The 20,624-nt window shown below is 36.2% G+C and overlaps 1 protein-coding gene across 3 annotated transcripts; it reads right to left on the bottom strand.

The window, feature by feature from the left end:
- Positions 1-347: 347 nt before the first annotated feature.
- tspan11 (tetraspanin 11) lies at positions 348-16,148 on the bottom strand. 3 transcript variants are annotated; one of them, XR_004342730.1, is made up of 9 exons: positions 16,014-16,148; positions 14,092-14,224; positions 12,782-12,973; positions 9,006-9,080; positions 7,988-8,092; positions 7,434-7,592; positions 6,710-6,796; positions 4,527-4,659; positions 348-2,887 (listed from the first exon to the last, which is right to left on the bottom strand). XR_004342730.1 is itself a non-coding variant. In XM_032590038.1 (9 exons), exons 2-8 carry the CDS (start codon positions 14,176-14,178, stop codon positions 4,582-4,584), a joined length of 783 nt encoding a protein of 260 aa, XP_032445929.1. In that variant the 5' UTR covers positions 14,179-14,224; positions 16,014-16,148; the 3' UTR covers positions 348-2,887; positions 4,535-4,581. The 3 variants fall into 3 exon arrangements, 2 of the variants coding, with proteins under 2 accessions (XP_032445929.1, XP_032445930.1); XM_032590038.1 differs by having other exon boundaries at positions 4,535-4,659; XM_032590039.1 differs by lacking the exon at positions 4,527-4,659.
- Positions 16,149-20,624: the final 4,476 nt, after the last annotated feature.

Genomic DNA, 20,624 nt, shown 5'->3' with positions numbered 1-20,624 from the left:
TAAAAATGACAAAATAAAAATTACTTGACCCAAAATCGTATCTTGAAATTGTCAGTACACGCCAACAGCGTTCCTCACCTCAGGCAAAACATTCATAATGATTTAAAACCGCTGATGGCTTATCAATAAAGGTTTTTTTTGTACTTTTTAATATGTTTATGACCGTTTCATACGTACAGTTATTCATATCTTTGGAAATTTTTCACATTTTAAATCACTTTAAAGCCACAAACATTGGTTCCTAATGAGGAAAAAACAAAAAGAATATCACCATTTCATAATGCTGCCACCATATTTCACTATGGATGATGTGGAGAGTTGGATAAAGCCATACAATGTTTTACATGTTGGTCAGAAATTAAATTTTATTCTTTATCTTAAAAAAACAAAATTGAAACATGTGGAACCATCTTCCACATGTTTGCTACATCTCTGCCACAGCTGCAAACAGGAACGTTTAACGACTTTCTATTCATGAGTGGCATGCATGTTCCACCTCATAAAATCCCAGTAAAAAAACATTCAGGTATGTGGTTGTAACAGGTCAAAATGTGAAAAAAGTTGAAAGGGTGCGTTATTTGGAGAGGGACTTGCGAAATGTTTACAGCATTAAGTGTTAGGCAGGTTTGAGAACATAAAAAAATTATTAGAATACATCAAAAGCAAATTGCAGCAAACTAAATTAGCTGCAGAGCATAAAGATATTCCTTTTAGCACAGAAAAAAAGGAAGATTTACTTTCACAATAAAAACCCCAAAGGAAAGTAAGATTACTATAACATTTGTAGTATAATACTGTGTTCACAAGATAATCTGAGACTCATTTCAAGACACACAAACAGAAATCTCAAGATTTACAGAATCAACAATCACTTTTTCAACAATTACTATGGTTTCAAAAAAGGCATAATGATCCATACTAAATGAACAAAAAATAAATAAATGAATGAAAGAAAAAACTGTCCTGACATGATAGGTGGGTATAAAAGCTTGTAACGCAGTCAGGGATTGAAGACATAACACTAATGTTGCAAACTCGCTTCATAGGTGGGGGTTCTATAGAAATAGAATGTAGATATGGTGTGATATGTCATCAAAGACCATTATATAATTGTTTTCAGTATTTGATTATATCATTTAAATGCATGTACACAAATATATAGGTATGTATGTCCAGGCTGTAAATCACATTAAGAATCGTATCGCCACTGATACCTTCTTTCCCCCACATGCTGGTTTATTCTTTTTATTTTTGGAAGTGTACTTCCATCTTATTTGTATAGCTTTAACATGTCTTTTCTTAAGCTTCTTTGATGAGGGAAACAGGAGGTGGGAGAGGGGAAAAAAAGTTCGCCTTGGTGCATGCAACAACTGGATGTTTGTTTTGCTGTAATGCACCAACTAGAAACTAGTAAGCATATTTTAAAAAATAAAACAAAACCAGTGAATACAGGATGGAGAGAGCAGAGAAGAGTTTTAACAAAAAAAGAAGCGTTAAGGACTTATAGCACTTTTGAGAAGTGTTTTTAAAATGAGATCAATCCATGCAAGGCGACAGATTAGATGAAAAGGTGTAATAATTTCAAACAAAAAGTCTTTGTCGCCCTCTAGTGGTTACAATGAAGATAAACTACTCAGGCAACAGGAAACAGGACTTTGGTAACCTTCTAAATTAACCCTGATAAATAAACCAATTATATTATTGTGCCAATTATTCTATTAACTACCAAACAGATATTTGAAAATATGCAATCATCTGTCAACCAGCAGTGGTGTTAACTTCTTTAAAGAGTTAATGCAATAAAATCTTTATTACCTTTACTTATAAGCTTCAGAACAATTATATTGGTCAACCAATCAATAGCAACCACATGCCAGAGTTACTAGTTCATTAGCAACAATACTCATAAGTTAGTACCCTTAAATAAAATACAACATTGGCAATGATAAATTCTTTTAATCAGATTAAATGATACAATGATTACTACTAGAAACAGTAACAATGAAGAACACATTTCTAATTTAAAATATTCATATCTTCAGCAGAAAGTTTAACGACGACAAAAAGAGATTAAATAAATTTTTTGCTTTAATGTGAAAACATTGATATCGGAATAATTTCAAAATTAACATTTTATAGAAAACGAAACTAGATTACCATCCATGTCTTTTACAAAACTGTGGCTTGTTTTTAATTGAGAGCTGCGTCCACTAGGTGGAGTTCTAAATTCAAAAATGTGTTAGCATTTTGTAAGAAATAACCTGTGGGAAAAACTTTGGTAGTGTTGCAACTTTGACGAGTTAACTTTGATTAATCATGTAAAATTCAGCATTATAGTTTTGATAGAAACATTTAAACTAACCACCAATAAATATACACTTTACTATGTTGTGTTGTCATATTTCCTTTAAAGCTTCAAGGCACTCGGCACATAATAAACACAATCTTGAAAAAAGGCACATTATGTTCCATCTCTTCATAAACAATGACAAGTGTAGCCAGTGTCTTTTATAAATGCTTGTTTGCTCTCAAAAACTGATGATACTGTATTAAGTAAGGGGGGAAAAAAGACAAATCTTTATTTTTGCATTAGTTACAGAAGGTAATCGTTCATCTCCATTTAAATCATGCATGTAAGCCAAATAAATATATCTTCTTCTTGTGGAAATAAGACTCAACGGCTTAATTAGTTTCTGACAGTGCTGCATGTAAACTTCACTTCACTCACTATTGTCTGATTGTAATCCCAGATCCAGATGTGGAAATCAGGTGTCGGCAGGCTTTGCCACATTTGCATGTTACCGGTGGTTTGTTGGGTCTTGTACGCCTAGTAAGGATCCATCTTAATCCTTCTGTGCAAGCAGCAGGTGAACACCATCCCACAGATCTGAAAACAGCAAGTGTTAAGTCAAATGCTCTCCATGGGACTCTGTGGAAACATTTAAAGCTGTTGACTCAAAAGCAGTGAAGGGTTAAAAGGTGATGGAGTCGGAGGCTATTTGAAAGTATGAAGCTGGTTACTATGGCAATGGGGGGGTCAGCAGTCATTACCGCAACATCAGCATGTGTCCACAAGCTTGCAAAAACAAACAAAATGAAGCAGGAGGTGGTGGGAAAGTGTGCATATATTAAGACACAAATATCTGTACTTTGATTCCTGTTTCGAAACCTTTAAGAAACTCAAGATATTCTGACTAAACTGCAACTTTAAAAGTTTTAGAAACAAAGTTGCAATTGATTGTGAAAATTAATTCATCCTACTCGCAAGGTCCTAGTTCACAGATAAGCAGAAAGTGAAAATCAATCCATCAATCTTCTATACTAGTTTCCAGCGGCCATTGGGCAGGCGGGGTACACACTGGACAGGTCAACCAACCATCACAAACACACAGTCATGTTTTTGGACAGCACCAAAGTGACCTGAGAGAAGCTACACTTGTAAGAGGAATATGAAATTCTGTGCAGAAAGATTCTAGACCAAGATTTCCAGGCGTCTTCTTACTGTAGGACAACAGTGCTACTGAGTGGGACACTGTATGTCCCAAAATCCAAAAAATACTACAGTAAACTAAAGGGCATTTTGGATTATTTCTATTGGAATCCCTGACAAAACAACTCCACAATATCATCATTGTACCTTTATGATTTTGTGTTAGGCGCACCATAAGAGAGACATATGACATGCATAGCTTGAACTGGCATTCACAGCTACTTGTGTGATTTCATCTGTTTGCTGTGTTCAGGTAGATGTAAATTTGATAGAAAGGTGCATTGAGAGCAGCTGAAAAACACTAGTCAATAAATTTCATGATGTGTAGAGTTAAACACTGCTTATAAAGAGGTCAAAAAACTTTCTTTGAGTTATGTCTGCATGCAATTAACCGCGACCATATGCTTCGAAACATATGATAAATCCCAAAACAGAGGGGAGATATGCTACAGTTAGCCTTGTACTGGAGATGTTGCATGAATATATAGCCCACAGGAATCAGATGCATAGAATTTTTTTTCTATTTTACATTGAAATTTTACATTTTTATCAAGTCCATAGGATCCCACGCTGATGGTAACAAGGTACTTGACAGCTGCAGACTGAGAGGCGAGGCTGTCAGCTATCAGCCTCGTTGCTGCTGGTACTTGTGATCTTGGGCGGGTTAAGCACAAGGACAAAGAATTAGATGCAGTGGGAACCAAACCGACAACCCACCATTGAACTCCTACCACTGACGCCACTATCGTCTCATATAAATATGTAAATGCTCATTTGTCCTGTTTTGTTTAACTAAGCCATTCACTGGCAACCTTATTTTTTTCATGACTTCCCATTACAACAAAGTGCATTAGCAGCATATTTTCGTACAAAGCTATGCAGATGCATGCTTTAGACAGCACAAAGACAAAAATATAAAAAATAAAATCAACAAAACAGATTTCATTCTGTGAACATGCAGACCGCAGATTTTATGTTTGGCACAGAGCATGCATGCAAACAAGGACAAACATGCAGTCGAATATCCACACAGCACCTTCCAACCTTGTCTATCCATTTGATTAAAAGCACCAAGGAGCTCTAGAGCCAAATTACAATGCACCAAAGTCCTCTTCCTCTTCCTTATAGAGCAGATAGATAAAGCAGGCTGTCAAGAGTGCCCCGGCCAGCTACAGTGAAACCAAACATACAAAACAAAGACATTTGCAACGCATGTAAGTTAGAATAATATAATACAGTTGCTGGGTTAACAACAAACATATAAAACAAAAAAAATTATGTTGCCATGTTAAGTAACAGACAAAACGTTAGAGTGAATGAGAGATGATGTAAGGATGTGCCACGAAGAAAAAAGCAAACATTTGGAATGGAAAGGCTTAGATTAATAAACAGCAAAGTTCCCACAAGTCCAACTCAAAAATCCATATTTCTAAACTTAAAGCAGGTCTGCAAACAATCTGGACAAATTCCACAAAACATAAAACAATGGCCACTGGTCATTTGGTACCTTCACGGTTATTTAAGTAGCGTTGGTCTTTTGGACCAGTACGTTTCATCCCAGCTTTACTATACAACGACTTCAATGCTTTGAAGCAATTTTCTAAATTGTGCTCATTGAGTGACAAGAAAATCTGGTTATGCAATGGATCATTTTTACTAGCAGACGGTTACACAGAATATTTTTTTTGATCAGATGACAAATTTCATATTTAAAAAAAAAAAAGGTCAACTGACCCAAACTGACATCACATACAGATATCATATAGTAACATCTTCTTTGGCTCTAGTGTTTATAGATTCTCTCTAAGAGTTTGACAAAAACACAAGTTGTAATGTGGAAAAAGAAGCAAAATAATCCATTATTTAGGCAGTAGAAAATAAAAATCTGCTCACTCTGTGCTGTACGTGGAAAATGATCAAATGAAATTTGATTACAAGTTCACCCCAATGCAGAGGATCCCTGAGTATAGACTTAGAGGATGGTAGAGCACTTACCATATTATTGTGAATAAAATACATTTGTATTTTCCAGTGGTACAGTTGCATACAAAAAATGACTGATAGTGAAGAATACATTTTGATTGTGGGCAAGCTGGATTTTGTTTTCATCATTTGTTTTTGTTGAGCTCCGATTTCATACAGTGATAAATTTAAAGATAAAAAGTTAGCAGTGCTTTTTTCTACACTAATTTTATTTTCTATACTAAAGAATTCTGAAAAAAACTGATGAATCGATCTCATCTATGCAAATAGAATGTTCTTCATAATCAACCTCTTCTTTTTGAGTTCGGCATTGTCCATTTTGAATGAAACGCTTTTTATAGCAACAGTAAATGGAAAGCTGAATTTTACTCATTTCTGAACAGCACTATCCATCGATAATGCAACATCTTATCTTTTGCCATTTCAAGTCTTCACTGCTTCGGATGCAATTCAAGCCTCATATTTTTTTTTCCATTAGCGCTCTGATGCTCAATTAAAACTGAACAGACTGCAGAATGGGCCAGAAATTTTCTTTGAGAGCAAGAAAACGGGCTTGGTGGCCACAAACTAATAAGATGCTGCAGATCAACAGGAAAGCAGTCAACTACCAAAAAACAAACAGAATACTACATAAGTGTTTTTTATGTTCCTACTGACCACCAGCTTGAAAATCACTTTATATTATAAAAATGAAATACAGCATTACAATTCACCTTAAACATTTTTGTACGCTAGAAAGTAAGCCTGTTGGACAGAGTCCATCATCCATCAATAAAGCTCAAAGGATAAATTTCTAGTGGTGAATGATGCAACACCTCTGAGCACTTTTGGATGTTTTTGTTGATGCTCTCATCAGAAGTGTTTTTGCATGGGGTAAACAGAATGGTATGGCAGAATGGAGTATATGCATCAAACAGCTTCACGGTGTTTAAAAGCATGGGTCCATTTCAGCATGGAACAAATAAAAAGGACTGATGATGAAGCCGAGTCATCAGTGTAAAATGGAAAAACACTAATATATATAAAGGTTTCTGACCTGCCATGTTAGATTTTCAGTAATGGAAAGATTAAAAACCGGTCCACCGGCGTTGTGTATTCTCTCTATTCAACAGAGGCCAAAGGCTCATTATTTTATAAAATAAAGTCTGATTAAGGTAGATTTTTTGTTGTTGTTTCCATGGACAGCAGTATTCTGCTTCTCTACACAACATTACCACACTGTCATGTTCTACTTACCTGAAGACAGGCCACACCAATTCCCACCGCACCAATAACCAATAGATGATCTGCAAGGAACTGCTCCAGCTTAGTGATGCAACCACCCTGGAGAGGGTAAAGAAGTCATTTACAAGAGAAGCCAATAAGCAGACAGAACACTGTTTGCATTTCTACACAAGTAAATAAAAACTTCTGCAGCAAACAAGAAAACTTCCCACAGGGGAAAAAAGGGATTTTTCATTATTATTTACTTAATATATTCTCAGCTTGCTGTCATCTAAGCATTGGTCCCCAAGAGAAAGTTAAAAAATGCAATAGTGCAAAAACTATAAAATGTACTGCATTTTTAATCTAAACCTAAACTATTACAAATGCATGCATCATAAATTGTTTGTGATGACCATTTCATAGTGTTGAACAAGTCATGTTTATGCCTCAACAGACAATCTAGGTATTGTAAATTACAAAAAAGGGGAAAAGCAAGGATTTTGGACTAAAATATAGAAAAATATTCCTTCCTTTTCTAATAGTTCACAACTATACACTTCTGAGTCTGTCCATCACTTAAATTCCCATGAAAATATATTGAAGTTTATAAATGACAATTACGAGGACCACGGATACTTTTGTTACTTGTCTTCTCCATGTGACAACACTAGATAACATGGACTTTGTTTCCAAAGGCTTTTAAGATCAGTTAGGATGGCACTTACCACCTTTCCATGAGGAGATGAACACTCACCTCCACTTTATAGATGTTGGAGGGATGGTCCCTCCTGCCACAGTCAGGCGTAATGGTTTTACAGCAGCTGTCAGGCACCACCCTGTTCCCCGACTGCTCTGACCTAATGTACACACTCAGCATCCAATCCTGAGAGTTGTTGCTGCCACAGCACTTGAACTGGAGAAGCAAAAAAAATAAAGCAAGGGGTTGGCTGGTGTCTTATCAACCTAAAGCATGGAAAACTGATTTAGGATAAAAATAAATCTTTTTTTTTTTCTTTTTTTTTGGTGCAACTCATCTCCCAACATCATAATTTTCTAGGTTTATAATTCCTGTAATTGAAAGCTAATCTTCTGCTTCATTGAGATTACACTGATTGTGTAATCTCAATGAAGGATTGTTTTGGAACAACTTCCACCACAGTATCATGAGTTTTACAATATTTTTAGGCAAAGTTTGAAGTTACATCCATGTAATTAACAACAAGTGTACTTGGTTATGCTTGCTGACAGAGCAAGCAAGTGGAGACATAAACTCAACCACATTGATTAACTTTCAAATATCTATCATACATCTTGTTGCAGTCTGTCCACTGCTGATGTGATTGTCTCCTTCCCTTGCTGAGCATAATTCTCAGTCATTGTCTGGTTGAGGTGCTCCTTCAGTTCATCACTCAGCTATAAAAAAAATACAAAGAGAAGAAGAGGCACAAAATGAGAGCAAAGAAGAAGGAGACACTTATTTTAATGAAGGAGAAGTACTGAGTGTACTAGGTGATTTATTCTGAAACATGTTAAGCATACCCAAAACAGCAAAATACTGAATCTTGGGGCAACAAGCACAAAGTTCTTTTTTTTGTTTGTTTATTTGTGTAACTAAAAAATAGGTTTAAGTTGAAATCTACCATTTTCCCTTGGATCTGACTGCGGTCTACTAGTGAAAATTCTGAAAGCCATAATCAGAGATGAAAGCTCTCCAATTAAAGAAAAAGAACATTTTGATTTGACAAACAGAAAAATCTTTTCTTCTCGTGTTAATTACATGCCTCAAATCTGAAAACTCTTGAGTTTTTTGAAGAAAACAAAAATACATCAGTAAAAAATTAGGGCAATTTCCATTGATTTATAGCTTGAAATATCAAAATTCCCCACAATTTTATCCTAAACCTTTTTGCTGTGGTTACTGTCATGTGTTCATGACTGCTCTCTAACAAAGCTGGAGACCTTTACAGAACAACTTTACATAACCATGACTAAATTACACAGCATGACTCTGGTGAATACTGAAAGCAGCAGGCAGCACCAGGTTTCAATTGTAGATAACAGGAGGCCAAATACAAATGTGTACCTTTCCAAATGTATGTTTTTTTGGGGGGTGGAAAATTTGTTGAAAATCATGTGCACCTGTTTTGTCAATTTAAAATTATAATTTTGCTCGAGATGGTGTGTCGCATAAAATCCTGAATAAATATATTGCTGCTACTGCAGATGAATCTCAACCCCCTGAACTTTTACAAGTGCAGATATCCCTTTCGTAGTGCATTTCATTTCTGTACATCTTAAAGTTTAATCATGAGCGTTCAGAACTTACCCTCTGGTAGTAAACGTAAGCCAGCACGCCAGCCACCAACTCAATCAAGAATATTAACAGCAGGAAGAAGAAATACTGAAAATTAGACAAAAGGACAAGAGGAGAAAGGAGAAATTTGATAAATTAGTCCTAAAGCATTGAGACATTTTAGCGTCACAATCATCCACAGAGTTGTCAATTGAACCAACTTTTCAGCAGCTCAAGCTGCTTCAAATTGTGACGGCTCAATATAAATTTCCATCATCTGTCATTCAGTCGCATGCGTCACTTCTGACACAGATGGCAATGCTGCCAGAAAACAAGACGAGTAGGATACAGTCTGACAGCCTGTGGAATCTGATTTCTTTGGAGAATCTCTAAATGGGTCCTGCATGAATCCAACTGCAAATCTATTTTTTTTTCCTTTTTAATTCATTTTTGTATTCAAAAAATGACTGTGATCTTGGTCACTAAAAGAACAAAAACATTCATACTGCTTGAAATGTCAAATTAAATCTATTTTTTAAAAATCTGAACTTGTGAACAAACAAACAAAAGACATCACATAGAAAGAAACTGTGCCAAGCAAGTTACTGTCTATGTATGCCTAATGAGCAAGATAAAAACTGAACTTTTCTTGGCTCACATAATAAGAACACATTTATTTGTGAAATGGGTCCTGCACAAAACACAAGCACACAGAACTAATTAGACCTAGCTGTCAGAGCGGGACAAAATGGTGTAACCGCAGCTCTGCTGATACCTCTCCAAAGCCCATTATAGAGACAGATGTTAGCACAGTGGCCAACAAAGTAACGCCAAACTACTGGTAGTAAACATCTGCAGGGATGCAACGGGAACTACTGGAGAATAGTATGGCCATTTTACCTAACTGTTCTCGTTTAGAATCAACTTGGCAAAATCAGGTAAATTCCACTTTACACTTTAGTGGGATGCAACTTTTGTCCAGCCAGATGACATCTGTGCTTCTTTGTGAACTTACACTGGTTAACTGGTGGACTTGGGCTCATTAGCCTGTCTGCATTGGTAATCCTTTTTAGGGAAAGTGAGTGAGTGATGCAGTGATTCAGAAGGAAACGTCACTTTATGGAACAAGCATTATCCAGACCAAGCGGTTCTTATAGGGACTTGGTTCAAACTGGTAGCTGAAGATTATGAAAAATCTCTTTCATGTGTATTATGGTTGCCAAATTTCTTTAAAAACACATTTAGTATTTTGTAGCTACACCTCAGGTGATTTGCATCAGCCTTACAGAATACAAGACCCTTGAAGGAGAAAATTTATTTAAAAAAAATATGAAGATAAAAATACAAAAAACAAAAATTACAAAGCAAAACTGTATACACATGAAAATAGCTTTGTTACATGATGAGACAGGCATGCGTGTGGGTAGCTTTTTTCTAAGAGGAGTGATGTTTATCTTAGTTAATTAATTCTTGAAAAATAAGCAATAACAAAAACGCTATATATAGCATGTTGTGACACACTACAGAAACATCTATGAAGATTAACAAATATGAGATCAGCCAAATTGACTTTATTAACAATAAGTTAAGAAAAGCAAGAAGCTAAAATTCTTACTATTTGACGCATCAGTGTGAAAACTACAGATAATTTATTTGACTGACATATTCTTCCAGCCACAGCAAAAACCAGGCTGTTCAGATGTTGTTCTATATACTGACTGATTTCTACTCTGCAGTGTAACAAACCTTGCCAAAGGAAGAGATGGAAGGCCCAGATATTAAAAAAAAAAGTAAGCTGTCAGGTAAGGAGGGGCCAATATGTTTTCATACCACTGTGAACTGTAAATACTTAATTATCTTGCCTGTAAAAAGTGGTACTTTGTTGCTGCAATGATATCATTAATAGTGTCATACAGAAACCACAGTTTCTCTGGGTTAGAAAAAAAATACGTAATTTTCTGTGAGAACAGAAAGAGCAAACACTCCATCCAAGCATTATTCATTCCCAATTACAATCTATAAACAGTGCATGGAGGCTGCTGGTGTTAAAGCAAAATACACAGCATATTCCTATAATCCTCTATACATCTAACTTGTATCTCCTGCAAGCACCCTGCTCTCTCACATTCCTGCATCCATCAACAGTTGATAGGCAGTCCTATAAATAGACCTGCAGCAGAGAACATTCACCTCCCACCTGCTTCTGTCCCTGTGGGCCCCTTCCTTGTAAAATAATGAGGACACTGAGAGCCTCGTCAGAGTCATTTGTTACCATCTTGTGACAGACCTTTAAAACAAGGTTGGCACAGAAGAGATCCATGTTGTGCTCCTGCTCAGGTGTGATGTACCTGCGCAGAAGCAGCACAAATTGATGTACAAGAGAGTGATGATTTGGGTTGGAGGTGTTCAAAGGGTAACTTAGGACCATTCAGCTGGAGCATCAGAGGCAAATATCAATTACTAATGTCCACCTTCTTCCTCAATAACAAGTGGTAGAGTAGATACACTCTCCATCAGCATAAGAATAATAATTTGGGTTTTAAATCTCTTAAATCTTTATTCATCTTTCGGATTGGAATAATTTCACAAAAACTTTAAAGATTTTAATTTCAAACTAGATGTACTAGTTTAACATCACTGAAGATTTTCTCAAAGCCACACTGGGTCAATAAGGTCAAAATGGTGACACGCTATTGATGATTTTTGGAAAATCGAACAGGAGGCTAACATTAGACGTCTGGAAAGGCCCTGCCCTCAATCATGTTGGAAATATATCAAATATGCTCAAAATACTTTTAACTCCATTTACGTAAACTAATCAATATCCATGAATATACTGCCAAATCAGAAAATTAAACATCCAGCAGAAGGTTTTTAATGCCTACAATAAGTGTGCAGTGTTCTGCCTCTTGGTAAGAGACATTTATTCAGATACCGGTTGGAGTGTAAATATAAATTTTTCAATTTTTCCAATTTTTAGCAGCCTTACATTAGAGAAAATCTGCATTAAGGACATGGTTCTACAATTTATTAAACTTACTGGTGGCACTATTTCAAATTAACAATGAAGATTCTATAGTAGAATCTGCTTCAATATAACTGAAATACCAAGTTTACTAATGACATTCATCTTTAACACTAACCATAAACTAAAACACACACTTCCCTTAAGAATTGTTTTACATTATGGCTAAAAGTAAAAGACAAAAAAATTAATCTTCTGGGGCAGCGCTATATTGTTACATACATGTCAAGGGTGCAAATAAAATATGTTTTAGCACAAGCATAAACAAATGCAAATCAAGTTCACAAGTTACAATCTGTTCTCAAGCTGCTAAAAATGCTTAATATGGTGGTCCGTGTAGCAATTATATCATTGAATTTTAAAGTCAAATTCCTCAATTAAAGTCCCACAATGAATATAGAATTCCTGCTGATTGTGAGTTTATGTAAAACTCTGTACTGTACATATATTTCCTATTTCTTATTATTCCATATGCATACAAGATAAATGTTGAGCTAATTATTCCAGAAAGTAAACCCTCTTCTTTCCCTTCCTCTCATTCAAGTTTATGTCATCCCACATTTTGTCTCAGCTTTAGATGATAGATTTAGCTAGGAAATAAAATAAATGTAAATGTTTTGTTTTTTTTTAAAGTGACGCAAGTGTAATGTATTACATTATTAAGCAAATTAGAAGCCACACAACGTAGACACACGAAAAACTAACTGATCCCCTCATATCATTGTGACTAGAAGGAAAGATTTGAACAGGAACTCTCATGAATGTCTTGTAACTCGTGTCTCACCGTGGAAAGGCAGCTTCTCTGTTCCCGGATAACAGCACAGCAGCCCAAGAAGCCAGTAACAACCACTAGGCTGCCAGCCAGGATCAAGATATACGCTGAAACAGCAAAAGTGCTGGAGGCCAATAGACTAAGGTAGTCACTCTTCTCCACCAGGGTCCACACTCCTACAGCCAAGACTGCGGCTCCACCCACCTGCAAGTGCAAAAAACCCAAAAATAACAATGTAATCAGTGTTTCAAAAACATGTTGCAAATAACTATGTAAAAAAAAGACCAGCATGATATAACAGCACTTTTGTAGAAAAGGAAGAGTGCCATTAGATGAGTCAGAGGACGGTGGAAAAGTACAAAACGGGTCATAAATTAGGGCAGAGGGGAGAAAAGAGAGAGGAAACCTGAGGAGAAACATAGAAAAGTGGCACACAAAAAAAAAAAACGCCCACAGGAGCACTGAGACTTGGGAGAGTAAGAAAAGGGCATAATGACTACTTCCTTCCAAACAATACTGAGTGACTGACCCAGGGAGGTTCGAGATCTGTTTTTCACATCTCAGGAGGTTCACAGGCTGACAAATAGGAAATGCCTTAGAAAGCATTTCACCGTCATCCTCCCTTCCTTTTAAGTCTACAGCAAGATCTTCTTATTCACAGAAAGATATTGCAAGTTAAAGAGACATTACTATGATAAGGAACCCAGTCAGAAATAGCTTCATATCAAGAAAAAATACATTAACATTTTCACTGACTTCAAAAATCTGTCAAATCTTTTAAATGCTGTAAAAAACTATCTTTTTTCTTTTCTTAAAGAAATCTGAAAAGTGCAGCACGCTTTTGTATTCATACCCCGCCTTATCATCTAAAGAAAAATAACTTTTGGCACCATTAAAAGCTGCAGATTGTTACCAATGCAAAGACTGATTATTATTATTATTGTTATTATTATTATTATTATTATTATACTCAATTATCTTTGCAAAACAGCTCAAGCTCATACTGGATTGGCTTTCTTCTTGCTACTTTCCCCTAGGTCAGGTCTGAGTGTTGCACAACTGTCCTGTCGGCAGATTTTTCTCAACTGAAAACCATGCGTCCTTTTCCTTCTACCTCACAATGATGCTCCAGTTCATGGTAATCTTTCATTTACATTCAAACCCCAAATAATCTAAATAATAACCTCACTTTAGGCTGACAATATGTACACTTTTCAAAACTCTGTGTGGCTGCTCTGGAGCTGTACAACCTGTTCTGTTATAGAAAATGCAGCAGAAAGAAAGTGGCATAATTTAGATATTTCCTACTGAAAGCCACTTACCCAAAAAAGAAAGTTAAACAGAAAGAGCAGGTACTTGAGGCAAACTGTCAACCAGTCTTCCTCATCATCTTTATAAGCCATTGACATCTTCTTAGCTGTAGGTCGCTCCAGAGAACACAGACTTTATTATTTCCTGTAAAAGAAAAGGAAAACAAACAATGGATGGAAAAATTAGACATTTTGAAGTGTGGTTTTATAAATGGTTACATGTTGCAACTTGCTGCAGTAGATCAGTTTGTGGTTTCTTCTGCACAAACATTTGAATTTGCATTTCAATGCTGATTTATGAGGTATTGTTTACATAATCTTTAGCACATTTGACATGTTAACATGTTTTGTGTTGAGAAACACAAAAGAACAGCTTTGATTTGCTTTCCTCTTTCTTACAGTATTCCCATATCAGAAGGTATCTGATGCATTTATGAGAAACCCCAGGATAAAAAAATAAAAAATAAAAAATCATCTCTTCTTATGTCAAAACATACGTCCCTTCATTATTCACAGCACGGAACAAGCCGTATCCTTTTGAATGATTAATAGAGAAGAGTGTGTGGTCTTGTGTCTGTAAATAAAATGTCAGGGAGTGGAAAGCACTTAGATCCATTAAACTGATCTATAGTGTTTCCTTCAAATCGACAGCAGGGGGAAAAAAAAAAAGAAAAGATAAGAAAAACATCATAAGTTCAATAAGCCATCTAACAAATTCTAAAACAAGGACTGGATCAGTCAATGGAACCTTCAAAATAGAAGGTGTTCATACACTTATTTTGTTTTACTTATAATCTTTATTATATTGTGCTTCCACCACAAATTTCACTGCAGTTTAACGAAAAAACAAGAGTGCACCTTTGTGCATCCATGACATAAATCTAAAGAAATTACAATAGTTGTGGTAATAATGCAAGTGGAAATCTTCAAAAACCGATTATCTGACCCATAAGTATTTTTATACAAATACTTTTTACCAAGTTACAGTTAGGGGAATTTAATTAGTAATACTAGATAAAAGGTTAGCATGGTGGCCCTTTGGCAAGGAAGGTCCTGGGTTTGAATCTCAGTCCGTCTGCATGGAGTTTGCATGTGTGGGTTATCTCCAGGTGTTCAGGCTTCTATAGTCCAAAAGCATAACTGTTAGGTCAATTAGTTATTCCAAATTGTCATTAAGTATTAAGTATGAGTTGCTATGCATCTCTTTGTCGTGTTATCTTCTGACCGATTTATTAACTTGAGTAACTTTTGTAGTCATTTAAACAGTTACAATTTTGGTTACTTTTCAAAAAAAAAATTATATTGTATCTTTATTTCTCTTCAAAGTTACAAAATGCATTTGTTGTTTAAGAATTTCAATGTTTACCTTCATAACAAAGACATGTTTTTTTTACCTTTTACATTTTATTAGTTTGAATTTTTCTCATGATTATTTTTGTGCATTCTTGACCCTTTGTTTTAAGCACTTTGTGTTACATTTGACTTTATACAAAGTGCTCTATAAATCAAGTCTGACTGATTAAATAAAAAATTAATAAGTTATAGTATCATATCCTAAACCTTTATTCTTTTTAAGCAAAAAGCTTTTATCACAAGGCCTCCCAGTCAGTGCTCTGTTCAAGTCTTCTGCATACAAACGCTTCGAACCTATTTTTCTACGAAAGAAAAAGTCTTGCCCCCTCACGTTTTAGAACTTTGACCACCCCTGTTGTGTCTCGCCGTCGTAAAAGGCGGAAACATTAAGAAAATATCCATTTTGTTTTACGGCACAGGACAAACTTTCTTAGGCACTTCCTCGGACACGGGACATACGCAGTCGAGCATCCTGGAAAAAACACACCTGCGTTGGTGATACGCAGGATAAAGTTTAACAACATTACCACACACTGCTCGAAAAACAAACGTCACATTCTCACAACATGGACAATACTCACAGTTTTAGCGCTGGAAGAAGGGCTTCGGGTTCCTGCTGTTCCCTCCGGAGCTTAGAGGACACCGCTGCAGCGGTGGGCGTTTTGTCCGGTCAAGTTTGTTGCTTTCACGGTAATCCAATGTTTGCTGTAGTGGTGCGTTCGAGTGCAGCTCGAATTTTTAAATACTATATCCTTTAGACGGACGTGACAGCAGCAGTGCTGACGCACGTCCTACAAGGCATCATTTTTTTTCTTTCAACAAAGAATTATGCATTTTTATTAAATGTATGTACTTGTTTTGAGAAGCACATGCATGTTTAATGTTTTATTCTAAACAAACGTGCTCTAATTAAAGTTCAAGATATCAGATCCGTGGTCCTAACTTCCTCTCATTCCACTCTTTGTTGCCATTTTTTAAAGACTGTCTCCAACATTCGTTGACATAAATCTGAATAAAACTAAATTTGGAGTAATGTAAAACTGACATACACGTACATAGTTCTACTAATTGGAAGACTGGTCTGTAAATTGCATGCTGAGAATCTAATGCAGAATGTAGTCGGAGCCACCATGAGGAAGACAAAACTTGGGCTTTCACTGTTTACAGGATCACTCTGTTTTCACTGGGAGATGAAAAGAAATGAGTGAAACAAATCTAATCATATGAATGTGCGTCCTCTGTCCCCAGAGGATTGTTGTTAGTCTGATTTATCCACTTACAGTCCAGTTTTGACATGGGCATGGGGTCATTGGCCTGAAGGACCATCCAGTTTTGTCCAGGCTGTTGTTTTGAGGTAAATTTGAAGAATTTAAAGATACTATTTGTTTTTCATTTCTCCATCCACTTTCTGCAAAGCTCTAGTTCCACCTGCAGTGAAACAGACTCTGAGCATGATGCTGTCACCACCTTGCTCGACAGTTGGAACAATGCCAATGTGCTTATTATACTTTACATAGGTGAAGCTACAAGTTAACTATTTTTTGGTGAACTGGTGAACACAGACAGAAATTTCTTATACTTGTTTTCACCTTTATTGTGACTCAGATTTTTTAATACGGAGGTGTAACTGAAACACAGCCAGGCTGGCAATACTGTGCGAAATATATTTTTAAATGAGAAGATAAGGCAGAGCTATATAAAGCAATATTTAAAGACATAAAAATGAAAAAAATGCTTCTATACGAACACCCAGATGATCACTGATTATCTTTAACACAATAATCTTCGTTATAAGCAGACTTCCTCTTCTGCCGAAACAGACCCTACGGTAAGCATGTTTTTGCCTCATCTTCCCAGAGAGTAATTCAATATGTAAACTGTTACGAGTAAATGATGGCCAACGGCATTTGTGGTACCTTAGCTGGCGACAATCAGTCTGCCAAAACAACATTAGTTGGTAAGAATTGCAATCCATCAGGCTTAAATATTGTTTTCCCCTCAACAAAACCTCATTCAGGCACAGTGAGAAAACAGAAACACAAGATTATTAGGGTTCATTGCTTGGAATTTAGAGCATGTTGGTTTTCAGTCTCCATAAATGTGACACAATGTAGCAGAGGGAGTTTCCACTGAGGCTAGCTCATTTCTATGAGCAGTCTGTTTCTGCAGGGGTTCGTTAATCACCTCAAGGGCTTTTCGTATCTTGCTGATTCTCTAATTCTCTCTCCCAAAAGCAGGAGAGTTAGAGATAGGGCATGACTGAGCATGCATGTAAAGCACCAAGTGGTTGAGATCAAAGCAAACATAACATCCTTCAATTTGAGCAGGCAAAACTCTAAGACAAGTGAACATAGAGCAGAAAATACAACGCACAAAATGAGGTTTAACTGTGGGATTTTTTTTTTTTTTTTGGCTTGACTACCTACAGTAGAAACTGCTGCTGTTAAATTCTTTTCTCTTCTTTGGTTTTACTCGCTTCTTGAAGCAGGATTTGTTTTTAAAACTGTCCAGTTTGCTTAATGTTTTGCAGTGGCTGACCTCTTGTGGTCAAAATCTCCTGGAAGCAACAGAACATGTCAACCTGACTTAATTAAAACCTGAGCCCCTTTATTTACAAGGGATTATCAAGGCAATTATTTACGCAACACGATCCCAAAGACAAGAAATCCTGAACTGGGAAAACTGACATCGTAAAGAGTTTCTACTGTGCATCCTCTTTGCTACTTTTAATTGACAGAAGAGGAAGAACCAATCCTGAATGAAAATCACGGAATTCTCCCGAGGCTGTTGAAAGTAAATTAGAAAAACCATCTCTGTGAAAGCTTAGAGCAATGTTTCCATCTCAAAGCTCAGCAAAACATACTAAGTACCAAAGAAAGATGTGAACTAAAAGCAATCTGTGTATGGGAATCCACTGTCAGCAGATGGAACAGAGAAACATGGCACTGCACCAGACAATTTCTCAAAAGAAATGAGAGGTGAGATGAACTGATGCCAGATTTACCATCAGGACTCATAATTGTTCTTTTGGGAGATTGATTTTTAAGTGCTTCACAAGAGAAAATGTGCAAAATTTCTATCGTCCTCTGAGGACGAAGGGGTTGCTGTGACGTCCCACCTTCTTCTAAAACCTGTGTGAAGACAGTCATTTTATGTGAACATCTGTTTAGTGGGGTCCCATAAATTCTAGCGCCAACACATGTGTGCTCGACCGCCTGAGATTAATTATGACAATATGATTCACTTTGTCTTGTGAAAGAGAAAGTCAACATTTTTACTTCTTCAACTCGAACATCCAATCAAACATTCCCATCACTAATCAAGTTGCCATTTGCATCTGCTAATGGTAGTATGAAAAAAGAAAAAGAAGCACTGATGAGGTGACAACTCGTGCCAAGGTTGAATAAAGCCCCAAACAGAATCTGATTTTAGGGCGCACTTACAGCTAAGCCCATCCCAATTATACAGAAAAGGGAAACTCGTTAGGAAAAATGGCAACATCATATTTCCTCAAAGTATAAAACAGCATTGTCAATTCAACAGGCTTCGATTTGGAGTTTTATGTAGTCAATTTTTTTTAATGCTAAGCTGATTTTTCTCAATGAACTGTCAAATGCAAGAGCTTGTTTGCAATTGATTTCCCATGCATCTCTCGGATAAGCTCTAAACAATAAATAACTGAACAAATTGTGTAAAGTAGTGACTGGAGTATTGATTTTCTTAGATTTAATGGTAACCGAAGTATCTTAATAAATTTGATACATTTTTGGGAGCATGGGAAAGAGTTTGTTGCTTGCTTGGTTTTTCAAACTGATCAGTTATTTAAGAAACATTTAGTAACTTAGGACTTCCGGTTTCCTCATCACTATCTACATGCCAGGGGAAAGCTTTATCGAATTATGTAACTCTACCGAGACATTAACTGGGACCATGTTTTGGTCAGATGGTATTATTTAACTTCTGAAGCAACAAACACTCTTCAGGTTAGTTTAAAGATAAATAAGTGTAAAAAGCTCACATGCCCAGCATTAAGTACAGTAGAGGATCTGTTATGCTGTGGGGTGATTTCCCTTCCAGAGGAAGGAAAGCTACTTACACTTAATGTCATTAGAAACTCATTGAAACATTCCGAGCACAAATCATTCAGCCCTTGCCAGAAACCTGAGAATAGTTCCAACAGGGTCTTTTAAAGACATATTGATCCAAAAATGCAAATCAATGCTTTATTAAATGATATTATTATATTTTAAAGTTGTCTACACCTGTAAATACATTTAGTTAAATATGAAAAGGTCTAAAAAATCCTCATATGCAGTGGCCAGTTCCAACATCTTCTATTGTGCATGAGTGAGCTCACCATACTTACAGTTTTTGTTCTTAATGGTTTAAAATAAAGCCTGACAGATTATATGCACACTGCCTTTGTCATGTTAACAGCTTTATTAAGCTTGCAAACCAGTCAATAGTAGTGTGCCCACTGCTTTCACTCCTGTGTGCTCCTGCCTCCACACTGATTTGCGTGCGTGTGTGTGTGTGTGCTGTGAGTGTGAATGTAACGCGTGGGCTGATGTTCTTAAGCTTTGCTGGTAATGAGGCTCACCAATAAGTATGACTAAAACCTGGTTTGATATTGGGTCTTATTTTTCATTACCAGGATATGAGGCTATTTTTAAGACAACATTTCTTTTTTTTCCAAGTTGGGTTTCTAACAGAATCTTTGGATGTTATATTGAATGTGTGAGATGAACAGTGTGAATATAAAACAAAAAACATGTCTCTAAATCACTCTTATAAGTGTACCTGACCGCTTTAGAAAGTTTTTGTGATGTAAAGGAACAAACTACAAGAAATCCTTACAAAAATGTTTCAATTTCGGAGATGTATTGACCTGGTTACCTAGGTGTGTACATCCTAACACCTAAAACTTTGTTAAAGCGCATTTTGATTTAGTTTCAACAGCGTCTCTGACAGGGGTCTATCAGTATCTTGTTTTAACTAAAATAATTGATCAAAATGTTATTTTCTTCACTGCACAAAAACCTGAGAGATTAATAGGGAGGTGTACGCTTTTGAACGCCTTCGTGCTTTCAACAAAGCCTTTATTAGACAAATGTGGCTTTAAATGATAAAAATTTAAAAACTTTCACAAGGTATAAATGGTGTGCGAAAAGTTTAATAAAAGTGCCTCACTG

Source organism: Xiphophorus hellerii, chromosome 17 (genome assembly GCF_003331165.1).
Source record: "Xiphophorus hellerii strain 12219 chromosome 17, Xiphophorus_hellerii-4.1, whole genome shotgun sequence".
Taxonomy (NCBI): domain Eukaryota; kingdom Metazoa; phylum Chordata; class Actinopteri; order Cyprinodontiformes; family Poeciliidae; genus Xiphophorus; species Xiphophorus hellerii.
This window is presented reverse-complemented; position numbering and strand designations above follow the sequence as displayed.